Source organism: Hemitrygon akajei, chromosome 2, assembly GCF_048418815.1.
Source record: "Hemitrygon akajei chromosome 2, sHemAka1.3, whole genome shotgun sequence".
Classification (NCBI taxonomy): Eukaryota; Metazoa; Chordata; class Chondrichthyes; order Myliobatiformes; family Dasyatidae; genus Hemitrygon; species Hemitrygon akajei.
In genome coordinates this window covers 196,761,582-196,782,448 of record NC_133125.1, presented here as the reverse complement: position 1 = coordinate 196,782,448, position 20,867 = coordinate 196,761,582, and the positions used below count along the sequence as shown (strand labels likewise).

The following is a 20,867-nucleotide window of genomic DNA, read 5'->3' as shown; positions in this document are numbered from 1 at the left end:
TTCCTGAGAACTCAGACCCAGCAACATCCTTGTAATTTTTCAATGCACGCTTTCAAATATATGACGGCCCATACAAACAAGCTGGATGAACTCAGCAGGTTGGACAGCATCCGCTAAAATGAACAGTCAAGGTTTCTGGCCGACACCCTTGGTCAGGACTGAAGGAGGAGGGGGCAGGGGCCCTATAAAGGAGGTGGGGGAGGGTGGAAAGTGCCAGGTGAAAAACCAATCAGAGGAAAGATCAAGGGGTGGGGGGGGGGGGGAAGCAGGGAGGGGATAGGCAGGAGAGGTGAAGAAGGAATGTAAGGGGAAAGCACTATGGGTAGTAGATGAAGGCAGAATCATGAGAGAGGTGATAGGCAGCTGGAAGAGGAGGCAGAGTGAAAGTGGGATGGGGGAAGAGGGAGGGAGGACATACATCCTGTATGTCGGTGAGACCTGACGCAGATTGGGGGACCGTTTCGTCGAGCTCCTCCGTTCCATCCACCACAACAGACAGGATCTCCCGGTTGCCACCCACTTCAACTCTGCTTCACATTCCCATTCGGATATGATCGTACATGCCCTCCTCTACTCCCTTCCCTTCCTATGTTTGAAGTTTCAATGCATAACACTGGCGAATGAGGTGTTTTTAAAATGTACCTGAGATAGCTCTTGTCCTGAAGCCCAGCAAGACATTTGTACTAAACAGCCGTGACAAAGGCAGGTGAAAACTGCAGCCGCGGATGTTTAGAGGCTGTTGCATTAAAAACCCTACCGGTTGGTAGGCTAATTGGTTATTGTAAATTGTCCTGTGACTAGGCTAGGACTAAACTGGGGGAATGCTGGGCAGCGTAGCACAAAGGGCCTATTCCACACCATTTAAAAAACAAAACGCTCTCACTAAAGAAATTCCTTCTCAAAGATTGTAGGCTTACGATGTTGGTGCTGAAATGTGTGACAACACTTGCAGGCTGCGTCCAGCAGATCGTTGGGTTAGTTGTTAGTGCAAATAGTGCCTTTCACCGTGTATTCTAACGTGCATGTGAAAAATAAACTGGAATCTGATTGCAGAAGTTAGCGTGTTTGTCCCTGACAACATTTGAGCTGTTCATCTTGGACCACTGAGAGCTTCAGACCCAGCCCTCAGCACCTCACAGGCAAGGAGTTCAGTGCAGTAAAACGTGGAAGGACATGATGTGACAGACTAACTCTTCACCCTCCGGGACACTGGCATCACCTTTCCTGATAGTGTGTTCCTGGATGGAACTGAGCGTCACAGCCAGCACGATGCGGGTTCGATTCGTCGCTGCCTGCAGTGACTGTTTGCTCTGACTGCTCCGGTTTCCACCCACTTTCCAAAGACGTACGGTCAGGGTTGGTGAGTGGAACCTGCGGCTGCCCCCAGCACATCCTGGGAGAGTGTTGGTCATTCTCTGCGTGTGACAGACAAAGCCAATCTTTAAAACAAGACGAGGTGGAGAATGTTTCATAGAGGTGGACTTGCAGAGCCTTTCATACCACTCCCATATTAATCACCAATTCATTGTTCTCCCCACTCTCCCCCTCGCCCACACACCAGGGCCACTTGGCAGGGACCAACCTCGGTGATCAGAGACACAAATCAAGTGGATAGACAGAGAGCTGTTGCCAGGGTGGATATACCTATACAAGGGGGCAGAACTTTAAGGTGATTGGAGAGGGGGATGTCCGAGTGGTGGGTGTGTGGGGGGGGGGGGGGTGGCAGAGGCAGATACACACAAAACCCTCAGATAGGGACATAGAAGATAGGAAAATGCAGGGCTATGTGGGATTGATCTTGGGAGTAGGTTGAAAAGTCAGCACAACACTGTGGACTTAAAGGTCCGTACGGTTCCATGTTCTTAACACAGGCTTTTAATCAAATATTCCAAAATCAACAGGAGACCCTAAAAGTCCATGTGGGTCCTCAGATCCCTCTCCCACGCTTTCTGCCTCGCCTCTCGCCTGCGCTCCTCCCTCCTGCTGAACGTGGCGGCCCTCGGTGCACGGCTGATGGTGCTCCTTGGCTGCTGCACAGCCCGAGGATCGCGGGCGTTGAAGTGGGTGACTTTCGGCCTCAGGTCAGTCTGGAAGCCCAGCCCCTTCTGGTCCCTCTTCAGCACCGTTCTCACGGGAAACTTCTGGCCTTTCCCGTCCGGCCCGAGTCCTGTCTCCTGGTTCCAGCCGCCCTTCAGCATCATCTGGAACCCGATGTTGCTTTCGGGAATAAAGTAATGGGTTGGTGGCAGCTTATCACTCGTGCTGAGCAAGTGCAATGTCGACCTCTCGTGCTGTTCAACAGTGTCCTCCTGGTATTCCAGTCTGCAGGCCTGGCAAAACTTCTTCTGTGGCGGCCTCGCTCTGTGAGAGAAAGGAAGAACTTAACTTTAAATCCAAACAGTGGCCATTTTGCAGCTCAGGGACGGTTTGGGGGAGTGGCAAAACACCACAGGGCATAGGAGCAGGATTAGGCCATTCGGCCCATTCCATCATGGCTGACCCTTCCACACCGTTCTCCTGACCTCTCCCCAGAACTTTTGATGTCGTGACAAATCAAGAACTTATCAGCCTCTGCTTTAAATATACCAATGATTTGGCATCCACACCCATCTGTGGCAATGAATTCCACAGATTCATCACCCACTAGCTAAAGAAATCCCTCCACATCTCTGATCTAAATGGACGTTCCTCTATTCTCAGGCTGTGCCCTCTGGTCCTAGACTCACCCAATATAAGAAACACCCACTCTATCTAGGCCTTTCAATATTCAATAGATTTTAAAGAGATCTCCCCCCCACCTCACTCTTCTCAGCTCTAGTGTACAGGCCCAGAGTTTTCACACATTAACCATTTCATTCCTGGAATAATTCTCGTGAACCTTTTCTGCACCCTCTCCAATTCCAGCACACTTTCCTTAGATAAGGGGTCTGAATACAGTGTTGGGAAAGGTAGGGTCATGTACCTTGGTAGAAGGTATGGACAAGATTTTAAATGAAGTTGCTGGTGCAGAGAGACTTGGGAATGCCAGGCAAGGATTCCCTTAAAGGTTAATTTGCAGGTTGAGGGAAATGCAATGTCTGAATGACTGCAATATAGAAGTGTAGTTAGATAGATAGATACTTTATTCATCCCCATGGGGAAATTCAACTTTTTTCCAATGTCCCGTACACTTGTTGTAGCAAAACTAATTACATACAATACTTAACTCAGTAAAAAAAATATGATATGCATCTAAATCACTATCTCAAAAAGCATTAATAATAGCTTTTAAAGAGTTCTTAAGTCCTGGCGGTAGAATTGTAAAGCCTAATGGCATTGGGGAGTATTGACCTCTTCATCCTGTCTGAGGAGCATTGCATCGATAGTAACCTGTCGCTGAAACTGCTTCTCTGTCTCTGGATGGTGCTATGTAGAGGATGTTCAGAGTTTTCCATAATTGACCGTAGCCTACTCAGCGCCCTTCGCTCAGCTACCGATGTTAAACCCTCCAGTACTTTGCCCACGACAGAGCCCGCCTTCCTTACCAGCTTATTAAGACATGAGGCGTCCCTCTTCTTAATACTTCCTCCCCAACACGCCACCACAAAGAAGAGGGCGCTCTCCACAACTGACCTATAGAACATCTTCAGCATCTCACTACAGACATTGAATGACGCCAACCTTCTTAGGAAGTACAGTCGACTCTGTGCCTTCCTGCACAAGGCATCTGTGTTGGCAGTCCAGTCTAGCTTCTCGTCTAACTGTACTCCCAGATACTTGTAGGTCTTAACCTGCTCCACACATTCTCCATTAATGATCACTGGCTCCATATGAGGCCTAGATCTCCTAAAGTCCACCACCATCTCCTTGGTCTTGGTGATATTGAGACGCAGGTAGTTTGAGTTGCACCATATCACAAAGTCCTGTATCAGTTTCCTATACTCCTCCTCCTGTCCATTCCTGACACACCCCACTATGGCCGTGTCATCAGCGAACTTCTTCACATGGCAGGACTCCGAGTTATATTGGAAGTCTGATGTGTACAGGGTGAACAGGACCGGAGAGAGTACGGTTCCCTGCGGCGCCCCTGTGCTGCTGACCACTGTGTCAGACCTACAGTCTCCCAACCGCACGTACTGAGGTCTATCTGTCAAGTAGTCCACTATCCAATCCACCATGTGAGAGTCTACTCCCATCTCCGTTAGTTTGTGCCTTAAGATCTTGGGCTGGATGGTGTTAAAGGCACTAGAGAAGTCAAGGAATGTAATCCTCACAGCACAACTGACCCCCTCTAGGTGAGAGAGTGATTTGTGCAGCAAATACGTGATAGCATCCTCCACTCCCACCTTCTCCTTATACGCAAACTGAAGAGGATCCTGGGCCACACATTGAGAGTGATTTTAGCCCCATAGCTGAGGAAAGACGTGCTGGCCTGGGGGAGGTTCACAACAACAATCCCAGGGTTTGATGGACACTTTGGGATGTATACAATGCGAGTTCAGATGTACTCAATAGGGTTTCACTGTCAAAGACAGCTGTGGAGGCCAAGTCATGGGGTGTATTGAAGGCAGGGATTGAGAGGTTACAGGAGGGCGAGAGAACTACAACCATCATTGAATGGCAGAGCAGACTCGATGGCCTAATCCTGCCCCTGCATTTCATGGTCTGCCACTGGCAGAAGAATAGTCGGGCCATTTGCTGTCCTGCTCAGGGCCCAGCCTCCTCAACAACACGGGCTCCTGTGTAGACGTGTCCAACCAGAGAAAGCAGCTGCTTCCTCGAAAGTTTGCTCGTTTTTCACTCTGGAGCCATTCAGCAATGCAGCAGAGATACAGGCCCTTCGGCCCAACTATTCCCTGCCTACCATAGATCATCCCAATTCCTTGCATTTGGCCCATACCCCCTCCCCCACACACTCACCTGAAGTGCGTTTTAAGTGATACCGTGGCACTGGTCTCAACCACTTCCTCTGGCAGATACCACAATTAGAGAGTGTGACTGCCGAGGCGTGCTCAGAACGTTTCCTTTGGAGTGGAGAAGGATGAGAGGTGACTTAATAGGAGCGTTCAAAATGATAAGACGTATAGATGGCCAGAGACTTTTTCCCCAGAGTGGAAATGGCTAATACCATGGAGCATTAGTTTAAAATAATGGGAGGGCAGTGTCAGAAGCAAGTTCTTTACACAGAGAGTGGACGTGTGGAGCACTCTGCCGGGGGTGCTGGTAGAGGCAGAATCATTAGGGATCTTTAATAAACTCTTAGTTATGCACATGGATGAAAGTGAGATTGAGGGACATGTGGGAGGGAAAGTTTCGATTGATTTTGGAGTGGGTAAGTTTACAGGGGAATCTTGTAACAGTTGGGGCAAAGGACCTGTATGGTGCTGTATGACTGTCCAGTAGGCAGTGGTGAGAGCAATGTTGGAACTGTGAAGTTCTAGGATTTCAGGGGAAAGTGGCTGGGGAGGTATGAATGAGCCAGGGGGACAGACAGAGTGATGGAGCTCCTATCAAGATAGATGCCAACTCAAATGAAATTCTTCTGGAGTCGGCTTCTCAAAGTCTGCAGGTTAGGCTGTTGAACTGAGAAGCAGCAGGAATGGAACATTGACACAGCCTGGGGATATCTTGCTTTTCAGCAGCTTGTAAGACAGAAACTTGGCTCTTAAGGATGGTAAGTCTCACCCAGCACTGTTTGATCTAACTGCCCTGGATCCCAGAGTTCACAACTAACACTTGTGAGAATCAGGGGAAGCCCGTTTGGTCCCTCCTGTCTGCCGCATCACCTGGGTGGGAACCGATGTTACCATTTTGAGGGGACTAGGATGTAATGCTGAGGCTTTATAAGGCATTGTCAGACCATATCTGGAGTATGTGACTAGACCTGTGACCAGTGGTGTGCCGCAGGGATCAGTGCTGGGTTCATTGCTATTTGTCATCTATATCAATGATCTGGATGATAATGTGGTAAATTGGATGATCAAATTTGCTGATGATACAAAGATTGGAGGTGTAGTGGACAGTGAGGAAGGTTTTTCAAAGCTTGCAGAGGGATTGGGACCAGTTGGAGGAATGGGCAGAAAAATGGCAGATGGAGATTAATGCAGACAAATGTGAGGTATTGCACTTTGGAAGGACAAACCAAGGTAGAACATACAAGGTAAATGGTAGGACACTGAGGAGTGCAGTAGAACAGAGGGATCTGGGAGTACAGATACATAATTCCCTAAAAGTGGTGTCACAGGTAGATAGGGTCGTAAAGAGAGCTTTTGGTACATTGGCCTTTATAAATCAAAGTATTGAGTATAAGCGTTGGAATGTTATGGTGAGGTTGTATAAGACATTGGTGAGGCCGAATTTGGAGTATTGTGTTCAGTTTTGGTCACCTAATTACATGAAGGATATTAATAAGGTTGAAAGAGTGCAGAGAAGGTTTACAAGGATGTTGCCGGGTCTTGAGAAACTGAGTTACAGAGAAAGGTTGAATAGGTTAGGACTTCATTCCCTGGAGCGTAGAAGAATGAGGGGTGATTTGATAGAGGTATATAAAATTATGATAGCTATAGATAGAATGAATGCAAGCAGGCTTTTTCCACTGAGGCTAGGGGAGAAAAAAAACCAGAGGACAAGAGTTAAGGGTGAAAAGGGGAAAGTTTAAAGGGAACATTAGGGGGAGCTTATTCACACAGAGAGTGGTGGGAGTGTGGAATAAGCTGCCAGATGAAGTGGTGAATGCAGGCTCACTTTTAACATTTAAGAAAAACTTGGACAGGTACATGGATGAGAGGGGTTTGGAGGGATATGGGCCAGGTGCATGACAGTGGGACTAGGCAGAAAATGGTTCGGCACAGCCAAGAAGGGCCAAAAGGCCTGTTTCTGTGCTGTAATGTTCTATGGTTCTATTGTGAGCAGTTTTGGGCCCTTATCTAAGAAAATATGTGCTGGTATTGGAGTGGGCCCAGATTAATCTGGGAAAGAAAGGGTTAACACATGAGGTGCATTTAATGGCTCCTGGCCTGTATTCACTGGACTTCAGAAGAGGTGTAGTGGTGGGGGCTCTCTTTGAACCCAATCAAATATTCAAAGGCCAAGATAGAGAGGATGTGGAGAGGATGTTTGCTATAGTCAGGGTGTCTAAGAAGAAAAGGCACAGCCTCAGAATAGACGGGTGTTCTTTTAGAACAGAGATGGGGAGAACTTTATTTAGCCAGAGGGCGGTGCATCCGTGGAATTCACTGCCACAGATGTCCGGGAGGCCAGGTCGTTGGGTGTATTTAAGAGGCGGATGATAGGTATTGGATTAGTTAGGGTGTCAAAGATTATGAAGCAAAGGCAGGAGAATGGGGTTGAGATGGACAATAAATCAGCCACGAGAAAATGGTGCAGCAGACTAAAATGGCCTAATTCTGTTCCAATATCTCTGCCTTGCTTCACTGGGACTGAAGCCATGTTCTTTGCACTCTCGAGCACTTAAAAATATTCAAAAGACTGCATTCACCTTTATTTGAGGTTTCCAAGGACTCACAATCCTCAGAGGTCCCTTCATTTTAAATAGCCACCCCAGTTCTAGATTCTTGGACAAGAGGCAAGACTCCCTCCTCATCCATCATGTCAGTAAAGTCACTTTTCTGAACTCAAACCCAGTCCATCCAACCTTCAGTGAGGTAACCTCACCCATTTCACTTATTCGTTTCATAATAACCCCATTCTCCTGCCTTCTCCCCATAACCTTCGATGCCCTTACTAACCAAGATCCATTCAACCTCTGCTTCCAAAACACTCACTGACTTGGTCTGCACAGCTGTGTGTCCAAGTGTTTTTTTAAAATGCTAATACACCTGCCCAACTTGCTCTGGCAACCTGGTCCACATACAGGCTGTGCTCTGGGTGAAAATGTTACCCCTCAGATTCACATAAAATTCCTCCTCTCACCTTAAACCCATGCTCTTTAGTTCCTGATCTGCCAACCCTGAGAAACAGACTGTGCACACTGACCCTCTGTACCCCCCTCACAATTTGATACACCTCTACAAGATTATCCCTCAATTTATCATGATACAATGAAAGAAGTCCCAACATCTCTCCGTAACTCAGCTCCTCGGATCCCAGCAATGTCCTTGGAAATTACTTGAGCAGTCTTTCCAACTAAATGGCATCTTTCTCATAACCAGATGACCAAAACGAACCAAATCAGAATGTTTCATATATGGCTTCACGAACATTTATAGGACTACAACATAACATACTGACTTCCAAGGTCAAATGTCCAACTTACCACAGACACACGTACAGAAAGGTGCTGGCAAAGGGCCAGTATTATCACGAAGGACCCCACCACCCGGCTCATGGACTGTTTGCCCAACTCCCATCAGGGAGGAAGCTACGTATCATCCACACCAGGACCACCAGACTCAAAAACAGTTACTTTCCCCAAGCAGCAAGGCTGATCAACACCTCCACCCACCAACTCCACCACTACTTTATTATTTCCTGTCAGACACCTTACGTACGGTGCCTAGGGTCACTTTATGGACATACAATCAATGCATAAGCCATCTTATACATTTAGGTTTACTGTTTTTTAAAAAATGTTATTATGTTCTTCAACCTATTGAGTTTCTTGTGCTGCATGGGCTCCAGAGTAACAATCATTTCATTCTCCTTTACTCTTGTACTGGAATTGAGATTACACAACCCCCTTAGGGACCAGGTGCTTGTACTGGAATTGAGATTACACAATCTTAGGGATCAGGTGCTTGTACTCCCAGATCCCTCTGCTCCACAACACTCCCCAGGACCTGACTGTTCCCTGTGAATGTCCTCCCTCAGCTGACTTCCCAAACGTGACACCTCACTCTTATCAAAGTTCACAGCTAATTCATAATGTGTATGTTTGTATACATCCCTGAGATTGGCTTTCCTCTGGACATACACAGTAAAACATACCAGAATCAATAAAAGACGAAACCTACAGGACAAGCAACCAATGAGCAAAAGACAGCAAACTGTGCAAATAAAAAAAGAGAGAAAATAACAACAATAAATAAATAATCAATTAATATCTAGAACGTGAGATGAAGTGTGCATAGATTTTGGAAACAGTTTAGTGATGGGCAACTGAAGGTGAGTGAGGTTATCCTCTCTGGTTCAGGAGCCTGATGGTTGAAGGGTAATAACTGTTCCTGAACCTGGGTGTGTGAGTCCTGAGGCTCCTGTACCTCCTGCCTGATGGTGGCAGCAGTGAGACGAGAGCATGGCCTGGGTGATGGTTCCTGATGGTTGAGGGGTAATAACTGTTCCTGAACCTGGGTGTGTGAGTCCTGAGGCTCCTGTGCCTCCTGCCTGATGGAGAGAGCATGTCCTTGGTTGTGGGGGTTCCTGATGGGGAGATCAGAATTGAACTCTGTTTCCATTACCCAGTGCACTTACCCAGCTGATGAAGATCCCACTGTAAATTCTGTTAAACGTATTCCTTGGCAACACCACCATGTATGGTAGAATCATCGCCAAACTTACTGACTTTGCAATGGATCAGGAGTAAACGTGTGAGCACTGACCCCCAAGGCACACCTGCCTCCAGTCTGAGGAAACATCTGCCAAATTCCACAAAATGCTGCAGGAACTCAGCAGATCGGGCAACATACATGGAAATGTACAAGCGGTTGATTATTCGGGCCAAGAACCTTCATCCGGACTGCACAGGATAGGGGCAGAAGCCAAGAGAAAAGGTGGGGGAAGGGGATAAGGAGCAGCTTGCAGGTGATCGGTGAGGGGGAAGGTGACAGGGGGGTGGTGATCGGTGAGGGGGAAGGTGACAGGGGGTGGTGATCGGTGAGGGGGAAGGTGGCCTGGTGTGGGATGGGGGCAGCAATCGGCGAGGGGGAAGGTGACAGGGGCAGCAATTGACGAAAGGGAAGCCAGGCGTGGGACAGGGGCGGCGATCAGCAAGGGGGAAGGTGGCCTGGCATGGGACGGGGCAGCGATCGGCAAGGGGTAAGGTGATGGGGGGTTGGCAATCAGCAAGGGGGAAGGTGGCCTGGCATGGGACGGAATGAATGGCATGGCAATGAATCAAGAAGCTGGTACGGGATTGGTGGATGGGCTGAAGGTGGCGGAGATGGGCAGGTGGGAAGGGAACCAAAACAGGGATTAGAAAAAGAGTCAAAGAGGAATATCAATTTTCATGCCATCAGGTTGGAGGCCACAGACAGAATGAGATGTTGTTCCTCCAACCTGAGTGTGTCCTCATCAGGGGCCACGAAGAGACACGTCAAAATGGGTGCCCACCAGCACCATTACTTTCTGATTCCCAGCCCCAGCCTGAGGAGATGATACGGCCAGCAGCTTGGTCATCTTTGAGGCTGAGGTACGCAGATGTTTACAACGGGTGGGCAGTCGCAAGGCCGCGGGACCGGACAGCGTCCCAGGGCGAGTACTCAGGATGTGCACAGCACCACTGGCAGGTGTGTTTACAGACATTTTTAATCTCTCCCTCTCCCAGTGTAGAGTGCCCTCCTGCTTCAGAACATCCACCACGGTCCCTGTACCAAAAGAGACCAAGGTAACATGTCTGAATGACTGGCATCCTGTCACACTCACCTCAATAATACGCAAATGCTTTGAGAGGCTGGTCAAAGATTACATCTGCAGCTTGCTACCACCCACAACAGTGCCTCTTTCACCTCAGACAGTTGAGGAAGTTTGCTATGGGCCCCCAGATTCCAAGTACTTTCTACAGGGGCACAGTTGAGAGCATCCTGACTAGGATGGGAACTGTACTTCAGGATCCTGCAGAGAGTGGTGCCAACAGCCCGGCGCATCTGTAGTTGTGAACTTCCCATGATTCAGGACATTTACAGAGACAGGTGCATAAAAAGGGCCTGAAGGATCATTGGAGACCCGAGTCACCCCAACCCCAAACTGTTCCAGCTGCTACCATCCGGGAAATGGTACCGCAGCATAAAGGCCAGGACCAACAGGCTCCGGGACAGCTTCTGCACCAGGCCATCAGACTAATTAATTCATGCTGACACAACTGTATTTCTATGTTATATTGACTGTCCTGTTGTATATACTATTTATTATAAATTACTATAATTGTGCATTGTACGTTTAGACAGAGATGTAATGTAAAGATTTTTTACTCGTGTATATGAAGGATGTAATTAATAAAGTCATTTTGATTCCATTCAAACTAATTCTGTATCCACGTAGACAACTACCCCTGGATCCCACGACATCTAACACGTAGAGCCTTGAGAAAGTGAAAGGAAAAGATGGTGGGAAGTTACGTGACTAGTCACTGGCTTCCAGTCCTAAAACCAACATCACCCTCCTAACTTCAAAGCAAATTTAATTGTCAGAGTACATATGTCACCACATAGACCTCCGAGATTCATTTACCTGCGGGCATACTCAGCAAATCTAAACAACAGTGACTCTAACAGGATCAAAGTAAGATCGAGTACAGCACTGAAGACAACTGTGAAAATAAACGGCAATAAACAACAAGATAAAGAGTCCTTAACGTGAGATTATTGATTGTTGGAACATCTCAGTCGATGAGTGTAGTTATCATCTTTCATTCAAGGGCCTGATGGTCGAGGGACAGTAACTGCTCTTGAATCCTGAGGCTGCTGTACCTTCTTCCTGATAGCAAGAAGAGAGCATGGCCTGTGTGGCGAGGATCCTGGCTGATGGATAGTGTTTCATGCTCAGTGGTTGGGAGAGTTTTACCAGTAATGTACTGGTAGGATTTGCCATTCAAAGGTGTTGGTGCTCCCATACCAGGCTGTAATTCAGCCAGTTAATACACCTTCTACCAAATGTCTATAAAAGTTGGGCAAGGTTTTTGATGTCATGTTTAATCTCTACAGACTCCTGAGGAAGTAGAGTTGTGGCTCTGCTTTCTTTGTGATTACATTTATATGATGGGTCCAGGACAGGTCCTCTGAGACAGGAATTTGAAGTTGCTGACCCTCTCCACCTCTGATCCTCCAATGATGATTGGCTCGTCATTGGTTTCCCTCTCCTGGAAGTCTACAGTCAGTTCCTTCGTCTTACTGACATTGAGTGAGAGGTTGTTATTAAACCACTCAGCCAAATTTTCAATCTCCTTCCAGTATGCTGATTCGCCACCTTTGAGACACCCCACACCAGCAAATTTGAATGTGGTGTTGGAGCTGTGCTTAGCCACACAGTCTACCAGTGTAAAGCGTTTAGAGCAGGGGCTAAGCACACAGCCCTGTGAGGCACCTGTGCTGATTTCTACCAGTTCTGTATCCAATTATAAACACAAGAAACCGTCAGCAACATCCACATAACATTTGAGGAACTCAGCAGGTCAGACAGCACAGCTACCTTTTGGGCCGAGACCCATCATCAGGACTGGGAAGGAAGCGGGAAGAAGGCAGACCTGATAAAGTAGAAGACCGATGATTGTTCCAGTGCATCAGTATAAAGGAGATCAAAATAATTGGCTCCAATGCAGCACAAAAATACAAGATGAAGAACACAATAAATATTAAAAAAAGTAATAAACACTATTACACAAGACATCTTGTAAACATTGACTGGTTCTGTGACGCCAGGCACAGGAGTGTCGGTACAGAAGGGGACTGGCAGGAAATGATAAAGAGGTGGTGTGGAGGGAGTGGTCAGCCTTACTGCTTGGAAAAAAGTAACTCTTTGGGTCTGGTGGTCCGGGAGTAGATGCCACATAGCCTCATCCCTGATGGGAGTGGGACAAACAGTCTATGAGCAGGGTGGTGGGGTCCTTCACGATGTTACTGGCCCTTTGCCAGCACCTGTCTGTGTATATGGTTTAATAAATGCTTGGGGAAAGTAATTGCCCTTTGAGTCTGGTGGTATACGAGAAGGGATAGATGGACTACGGTTTGGGGAGTCACGCACTAACACACCGACTGCCATGAAGACTTACCGCCAGTCCTCTCGTCCCCCAGGCCGTTTGCGATATCCCCGGTACCCCTCCAGGAGAGCAGCAACGGCTGCATGGCCTGCCTGCCGGGCCAGGTCCAGGGCATCGCGACCAGCGGCATCGCAAACCCCGATCCAGGCGGCCCCTTTGTCCAGCAGGTAGCTCACTGCCTCCGAATGGCCACTGTGAGCAGCGCACATGGTGGCAGTCCAGTAGAAACCATCCCGGAAGTTTATATCGCAGGCTCCCTTCTCCAGCAGCCTCCGGAGTGTCCTCAGGTCGCCGTGCTGGGCCGACTTCAGCAACAGGTGTCCGCTCCTCTCCACCTGGGCACCGCTGCGCTCTGCCACAAGACACAACAGCACAATCGAGTCTGCTCCATCAGGGCTGATTTATTACCCCTCATGGACACCCTGATAAACGAAGAGCCTATAAAGCTCTGCTTTCAATATACCCGACACTTTGGTCTCCGCAATGAATTCCAGATTCACCACCCTGTGGCGGAAGAAATTCCCCCTACTGAGCAGCAAGCTGGAGGGACTGAGCAGGCCAGACAGCATCTAGTGGAAAGGGTGAACAGTTGACGTTTTGGACCGAGACCCTTCTTCAGACTCTCACAGCTACCTGGACTATTCCTCTCCCCACCCTGTCTCTTGCAAATAGGCTATCCCCTTCTCACAATTCCTCCGTCTCCGCCGCATCTGCTCTCAGGATGAGGCTTTTCATTCCAGGACGAAGGAGATATCTTCCTTTTTTAAACAAAGGGGCTTCCCTTCGTCCACCATCAACTCTGCTCTCAAACGCATCTCTCCCATTTCCCGCACATCTGCCCTCACCCCATCCACCCGCCACCCCACTCGGGATAGGGTTCCCCTTGTCCTTACCTCCCACCCCACCAGCCTCCAGGTCCAACATATAATTCTCCGTAACTTCTGCCACCTCCAACGGGATCCCACTACCAAACACATTTTTCCCTCCCCCCCCCTTTCTGCTTTCTGCAGGGATCGCTCCCTACGCGACTCCCTTGTCCACTCGTACACCCCCATCCCTTCCCACCGATCTCTCTCCTGGCACTTATCCTTGTAAACAGAACAAGTGCTACACCTGCCCTTACACTTCCTCCCTCACCACCATTCAGGGCCCCAGACAGTCCTTCCAGGTGAGGCGACACTTCACCTGTGAGTTGGCTGGTGTGGTATACTGCATCCAGTGCTCCCGGTGTGGCCTTTTATATATTGGTGAGACCCGACGCAGACTGGGAGACCGTTTCGCTGAACACCTACGCTCGGTCCGCCAGAGAAAGCAGGATTTCCCAGTGGCCACACATTTTAATTCCACGTCCCATTCCCATTCTGATATGTCTATCCATGGCCTCCTCTACTGTCAAAATGAATCCAAACTCAGGTTGGAGGAACAACACCTTATATACCGGCTGGGTAGCCTCCAACCTGATGGCATGAACATTGACTTCTCTAGCTTCCGTTAATGCCCCTCCTCCCCTTCTTACCCCATCCCTGACATATTTAGTTGTTTGCCTGTTCTCCATCTCCCTCTGGTGCTCCCCCCTCTTTCTTTCTCCCGAGGCCTCCAGTCCCATGATCCTTTCCCTTCTCCAGCTCTGTATCACTTTCGCCAATCACCTTTCCAGCTCTTAGCTTCATCCCACCCCCTCCGGTCTTCTCCTATCATTTCGCATTTCCCCCTCCCCCCTCTACTTTCAAATCTCTTACTATCTTTCCTTTCGGTTAGTCCTGACGAAGGGTCTCGGCCCGAAACGTTGACAGCGCTTCTCCCTATAGATGCTGCCTGGCCTGCTGTGTTCCACCAGCATTTTGTGTGTGTTGTTTTCAGAATCTCTATCTGACTGTGTTGTATGGTGAGAGACCACCCCCCCGCCCCCCTCACTTTTGGAAGCATCCTCTCCACATTCACTCTCTCCAGTCCTTTCAATATCCAATAGGATTCAATGAGATTCCCCTCCTTCCTCATGCTTCTAAACTTACCAACGTGCTCTGAAAATCCTCTGGCTCTCCTCTGCACTTCCCAGTGCTCACGGACCGGGTTGGAGCCGGCCTCGCCGTTCGATGCCAGCAGACCCTCATAGAAAGTCTTCGCCTGCTCGCCGTCCAAGCCCCCTTCATCCCTGGGGCAGGCGGATTGCCATTCGTCGCCCCTCTCCTCCGCAGCCCGGGTGAAATAGATCAGACGTCCGTGGCTCATGGCGAAGGCTCCCACGCCTCCCGGGGAGGGACACCAGTGGCCAGAGGCTTCGGTCCAAGGGAGCGAGTGAAAGGGACAAGACCAGGGGGATTCCTGAGGCCCCAGTCCGGGTCTCACAGCCCAGCAGGGATCCCGACCAGGGGGACTCCTGAGGCCCCAGTCCGGGTCTCACAGCCCAGCAGGGATCCCGACCAGGGGGACTCCTGAGGCCCCAGTCCGGGTCTCACAGCCCAGCAGGGATCCCGACCAGGGGGACTCCTGAGGCCCCAGTCCGGGTCTCACAGCCCAGCAGGGATCCCGACCAGGGGGACTCCTGAGGCCCCAGTCCGGGTCTCACAGCCCAGCAGGGATCCCGACCAGGGGGACTCCTGAGGCCCCAGTCCGGGTCTCACAGCCCAGCAGGGATCCCGAAGACTGGAAGTCACTCCCAGCGCTTTATCGGCCGTAGGACCATGGTTACAGGCCTATTGACATATGGACGCCGGGTGTAGTTCTTTACTGCACCCAAGCTGAAGTCGGGTAACACGACAGCCTCGGAAAACGCCCCGCAGTAGGGGTGGACAGAGAGCAAAAACAAAGTCCCAGGCTATGGGCAACAAGGAAAGCCCCGACGACGTGGGAACCGGCCGGAAAACGTCACGGCGGCGGCGGGGAATGCTGGGAAGTGTAGTTCAGAGTCTGTAGTCCATCCGCTGAGGTGACAGATCACCCGGATGAGGCTGCAATGGCGGCGGAGGTGGGTTGGAGCGTACGGGTGAGGGAACGGATATTGCGAGGGAGCGCCGCGGAGTATGGAGGCAATGACGAGGGAGCGTCGGGGTATTGCGGTGGAGATGAGGGAGCGTCAGGGAGTCTTAGTGGTCGGGGGTGCCGAAGTGTTGGAACTGCAGGTGGTCACCATGGTGTTGGGGAGTTGGTGAGGGATCGCCGCTGTGTTGGGGAGTTGGTGAGGGATCGCCGCTGTGTTGTGGAGTTGGTGAGGGATCACCGCTGTGTTGGAGAGTTGGTGAGGGATCGCCGCTGTGTTGGGGAGTTGGTGAGGAGGGATCGCCGCTGTGTTGGGGAGTTGGTGAGGGATCGCCGCTGTGTTGGGGAGTTGGTGAGGGATCGCCGCTGTGTTGGAGAGTTGGTGAGGAGGGATCGCCGCTGTGTTGGGGAGTTGGTGAGGGATCGCCGCTGTGTTGGGGAGTTGGTGAGGGATCGCCGCTGTGTTGGAGAGTTGGTGAGGAGGGATCACCGCTGTGTTGGGGAGTTGGTGAGGGATCACCGCTGTGTTGGAGAGTTGGTGAGGGATCACCGCTGTGTTGGGGAGTTGGTGAGGGATCACCGCTGTGTTGGAGAGTTGGTGAGGAGGGATCACCGCTGTGTTGGGGAGTTGGTGAGGGATCACCGCTGTGTTGGAGAGTTGGTGAGGAATCACCGCTGTGTTGGGGAGTTGGTGAGGGATCACCGCTGTGTTGGAGAGTTGGTGAGGGATCACCGCTGTGTTGGAGAGTTGGTGAGGGATCACCGCTGTGTTGGAGAGTTGGTGAGGGATCGCCGCTGTGTTGGAGAGTTGTGAGGGATCGCCGCTGTGTTGGGGAGTTGGTGAGGGATCGCCGCTGTGTTGGGGAGTTGGTGAGGGATCGCCGCTGTGTTGGGGAGTTGGTGAGGGATCGCCGCTGTGTTGTGGAGTTGGTGAGGGATCACCGCTGTGTTGGGGAGTTGGTGAGGGATCACCGCTGTGTTGGGGAGTTGGTGAGGGATCACCGCTGTGTTGGGGAGTTGGTGAGGGATCACCGCTGTGTTGGAGAGTTGGTGAGGAGGGATCGCCGCTGTGTTGGGGAGTTGGTGAGGGATCGCCGCTGTGTTGGGGAGTTGGTGAGGGATCACCGCTGTGTTGGAGAGTTGGTGAGGAGGGATCACCGCTGTGTTGGAGAGTTGGTGAGGAGGGATCACCGCTGTGTTGGAGAGTTGGTGAGGGATCGCCGCTGTGTTGGAGAGTTGGTGAGGGATCGCCGCTGTGTTGGGGAGTTGGTGAGGGTTCGCCGCTGTGTTGGGGAGTTGGTGAGGGTTCGCCGCTGTGTTGGGGAGTTGGTGAGGGTTCGCCGCTGTGTTGGGGAGTTGGTGAGGGATCACCGCTGTGTTGGGGAGTTGGTGAGGGTTCGCCGCTGTGTTGGGGAGTTGGTGAGGGTTCGCCGCTGTGTTGGGGAGTTGGTGAGGGATCACCGCTGTGTTGGGGAGTTGGTGAGGGATCGCCGCTGTGTTGGGGAGTTGGTGAGGGATCGCCGCTGTGTTGGGGAGTTGGTGAGGGTTCGCCGCTGTGTTGGGGAGTTGGTGAGGGATCAGCGCTGTGTTGGAGAGTTGGTGAGGAGGGATCGCCGCTGTGTTGGAGAGTTGGTGAGGGATCGCCGCTGTGTTGGGGAGTTGGTGAGGAGGGATCGCCGCTGTGTTGGAGAGTTGGTGAGGAGGGATCACCGCTGTGTTGGAGAGTTGGTGAGGAGGGATCACCGCTGTGTTGGAGAGTTGGTGAGGGATCACCGCTGTGTTGGAGAGTTGGTGAGGGATCGCCGCTGTGTTGGGGAGTTGGTGAGGGTTCGCCGCTGTGTTGGGGAGTTGGTGAGGGTTCGCCGCTGTGTTGGGGAGTTGGTGAGGGTTCGCCGCTGTGTTGGGGAGTTGGTGAGGGATCACCGCTGTGTTGGGGAGTTGGTGAGGGATCGCCGCTGTGTTGGGGAGTTGGTGAGGGTTCGCCGCTGTGTTGGGGAGTTGGTGAGGGATCACCGCTGTGTTGGGGAGTTGGTGAGGGATCAGCGCTGTGTTGGAGAGTTGGTGAGGAGGGATCGCCGCTGTGTTGGAGAGTTGGTGAGGGATCGCCGCTGTGTTGGGGAGTTGGTGAGGAGGGATCGCCGCTGTGTTGGAGAGTTGGTGAGGAGGGATCACCGCTGTGTTGGAGAGTTGGTGAGGAGGGATCACCGCTGTGTTGGGGAGTTGGTGAGGGATCGCCGCTGTGTTGGGGAGTTGGTGAGGAGGGATCACCGCTGTGTTGGAGAGTTGGTGAGGGATCACCGCTGTGTTGGAGAGTTGGTGAGGGATCACCGCTGTGTTGGGGAGTTGGTGAGGGTTCGCCGCTGTGTTGGGGAGTTGGTGAGGGTTCGCCGCTGTGTTGGGGAGTTGGTGAGGGATCACCGCTGTGTTGGAGAGTTGGTGAGGGATCACCGCTGTGTTGGGGAGTTGGTGAGGAGGGATCACCGCTGTGTTGGAGAGTTGGTGAGGGATCGCCGTTGTGTTGGGGAGTTGGTGAGGAGGGATCACCGCTGTGTTGGAGAGTTGGTGAGGAGGGATCACCGCTGTTTTGGGGAGTTGGTGAAGAGGGATCGTCGCTGTGTTGGAGAGTTGGTGAGGAGGGATCACCGCTGTGTTGGAGAGTTGGTGAGGAGGGATAGCCGTTGTGTTGGGGAGTTGGTGAGGAGGGATCACCGCTGTGTTGGAGAGTTGGTGAGGGATCACCGCTGTGTTGGGGAGTTGGTGAGGAGGGATCACCGCTGTGTTGGGGAGTTGGTGAGGGTTCGCCGCTGTGTTGGGGAGTTGGTGAGGGTTCGCCGCTGTGTTGGGGAGTTGGTGAGGGATCACCGCTGTGTTGGGGAGTTGGTGAGGGTTCGCCGCTGTGTTGGGGAGTTGGTGAGGTATCGCCGCTGTGTTGGAGAGTTGGTGAGGAGGGATCACCGCTGTGTTGGAGAGTTGGTGAGGGATCGCCGCTGTGTTGGAGAGTTGGTGAGGAGGGATCACCGCTGTGTTGGGGAGTTGGTGAGGAGGGATCACCGCTGTGTTGGGGAGTTGGTGAGGGATCACCGCTGTGTTGGAGAGTTGGTGAGGGATCACCGCTGTGTTGGGGAGTTGGTGAGGGATCACCGCTGTGTTGGAGAGTTGGTGAGGGATCACCGCTGTGTTGGGGAGTTGGTGAGGAGGGATCACCGCTGTGTTGGAGAGTTGGTGAGGGATCACCGCTGTGTTGGGGAGTTGGTGAGGAGGGATCACCGCTGTGTTGGGGAGTTGGTGAGGAGGGATCGCCGCTGTGTTGGGGAGTTGGTGAGGAGGGATCACCGCTGTGTTGGGGAGTTGGTGAGGAGGGATCGTCGCTGTGTTGGAGAGTTGGTGAGGGATCACCGCTGTGTTGGGGAGTTGGTGAGGAGGGATCACCGCTGTGTTGGGGAGTTGGTGAGGGATCACCGCTGTGTTGGAGAGTTGGTGAGGGATCACCGCTGTGTTGGGGAGTTGGTGAGGAGGGATCACCGCTGTGTTGGAGAGTTGGTGAGGGATCACCGCTGTGTTGGGGAGTTGGTGAGGAGGGATCACCGCTGTGTTGGGGAGTTGGTGAGGGATCGCCGCTGTGTTGGAGAGTTGGTGAGGGATCGCCGCTGTGTTGGAGAGTTGGTGAGGAGGGATCACCGCTGTGTTGGAGAGTTGGTGAGGAGGGATCGCCGCTGTGTTGGGGAGTTGGTGAGGAGGGATCACCGCTGTGTTGGGGAGTTGGTGAGGAGGGATCGCCGCTGTGTTGGGGAGTTGGTGAGGAGGGATCACCACTGTGTTGGAGAGTTGGTGAGGAGGGATCACCGCTGTGTTGGAGAGTTGGTGAGGAGGGATAGCCGTTGTGTTGGGGAGTTGGTGAGGAGGGATCACCGCTGTGTTGGAGAGTTGGTGAGGAGGGATCACCGCTGTGTTGGAGAGTTGGTGAGGAGGGATCACCGCTGTGTTGGGGAGTTGGTGAGGAGGGATAGCCGTTGTGTTGGGGAGTTGGTGAGGAGGGATCACCGCTGTGTTGGGGAGTTGGTGAGGGATCGCTGCTGTGTTGGGGAGGAGGGATGGCTGTGGTGTTGGAGGTGGGGAGGATTTTGTTTGTAGTACGTATGCTGTGAAAATTTATGATGACAATTGAAAAATCGTGTACTTTGGTTTCATTTATTAATAATGGTATAATGACGTACAGTGCAACAAAGAAAATTTTGAATGTTTGTAAACTTTTTCGAGCTGTGTCCAATTCCAGCTGTGTGAGAACAAAACCTGTGAGTGCGGGAGTTTCCAGTCTCTTTGTAGATGTGCATCTGTACAGTTTACAAGGAGTGTGTGTCCGGATCACCAGACTCAAAACAGTTAATCTCCCAAAGCACTGAAGGTGATCAGTAGCTCCCATTAACCCATCTTGCTGCAAGCTCTGATTGTCTTCCTTGCTGTCTACTACACCCCCAATCTTGGTGCCATTTGCAAATTTGCTGGTCCAGTTAACCATACTATGATCCACATCATTGATAGAGATGTTGAAGAACGGACCCAGCTCCGATCCTTGTGAACTCCCCTGGTCACAAGTCTTCAGTCAGAGAGGCAACCATCTCCTACCACTCTCTGCCTTCTCCCACAATGCCAATGTCTAAACCAATTTACTATGTTGTCTTGAATGCTGAACGACTGAACCTTCTTGACCAGTCTCTCATCCGGGCCTTGTCATATGCCTTGCTAAAACCCATGTAGACACTACCCACTGCCTTTCCTTCATCAACTTTCCCAGTAACCTCCTCAGAAAACTCCATAAGACCTATCAGCCATGGAGCCTTGCTGACTATCCCTAACCAGTCCCTTTCTGTCCAAATACTCATATATCCAGTCCCTTAGAATATCTTCCAGTAACTTTCCCACCACTGATGTCAGGCCCAGTGGCCTATAATTTCCCGGTTTAGTTTTAGAGCCTTTCTTGTACGCC

The 20,867-nt window shown here is 51.2% G+C and overlaps 2 protein-coding genes across 2 annotated transcripts in view; one reads left to right on the top strand and one right to left on the bottom strand.

Annotated features, from left to right (window-relative positions):
• Positions 1-1,852: 1,852 nt before the first annotated feature.
• Positions 1,853-15,758, bottom strand: gpank1 (G patch domain and ankyrin repeats 1). The gene is made up of 3 exons (XM_073034660.1): positions 14,920-15,758; positions 12,920-13,259; positions 1,853-2,361 (listed from the first exon to the last, which is right to left on the bottom strand). Exons 1-3 carry the CDS (start codon positions 15,134-15,136, stop codon positions 1,908-1,910), a joined length of 1,011 nt encoding a protein of 336 aa, XP_072890761.1. The 5' UTR covers positions 15,137-15,758; the 3' UTR covers positions 1,853-1,907.
• Positions 15,759-15,783: 25 nt separating this feature from the next.
• vps52 (VPS52 subunit of GARP complex) overlaps positions 15,784-20,867 on the top strand; it is a 126,941-nt gene continuing 121,857 nt past the window's right edge. The window contains exon 1 of the mRNA XM_073034622.1: positions 15,784-15,872. Coding sequence (XP_072890723.1) covers positions 15,861-15,872 — 12 coding nt within the window. The 5' untranslated portion in view covers positions 15,784-15,860. The remainder of the gene's footprint in view (positions 15,873-20,867) is intronic.

Excerpts from the sequence above, each read along its gene's own strand:
- gpank1 (XM_073034660.1), bottom strand. The coding sequence starts at position 15,136 with ATGAGCCACGGACGTCTGATCTATTTCACCCGGGCTGCGGAGGAGAGG. Across the intron at positions 13,260-14,919 it reads AGGATTTTCAGAGCACGTTG|AGCGCAGCGGTGCCCAGGTG; the intron begins GTAAGTTTAGAA and ends GTCTTGTGGCAG. Across the intron at positions 2,362-12,919 it reads GGGGGACGAGAGGACTGGCG|AGCGAGGCCGCCACAGAAGA; the intron begins GTAAGTCTTCAT and ends TTTCTCTCACAG.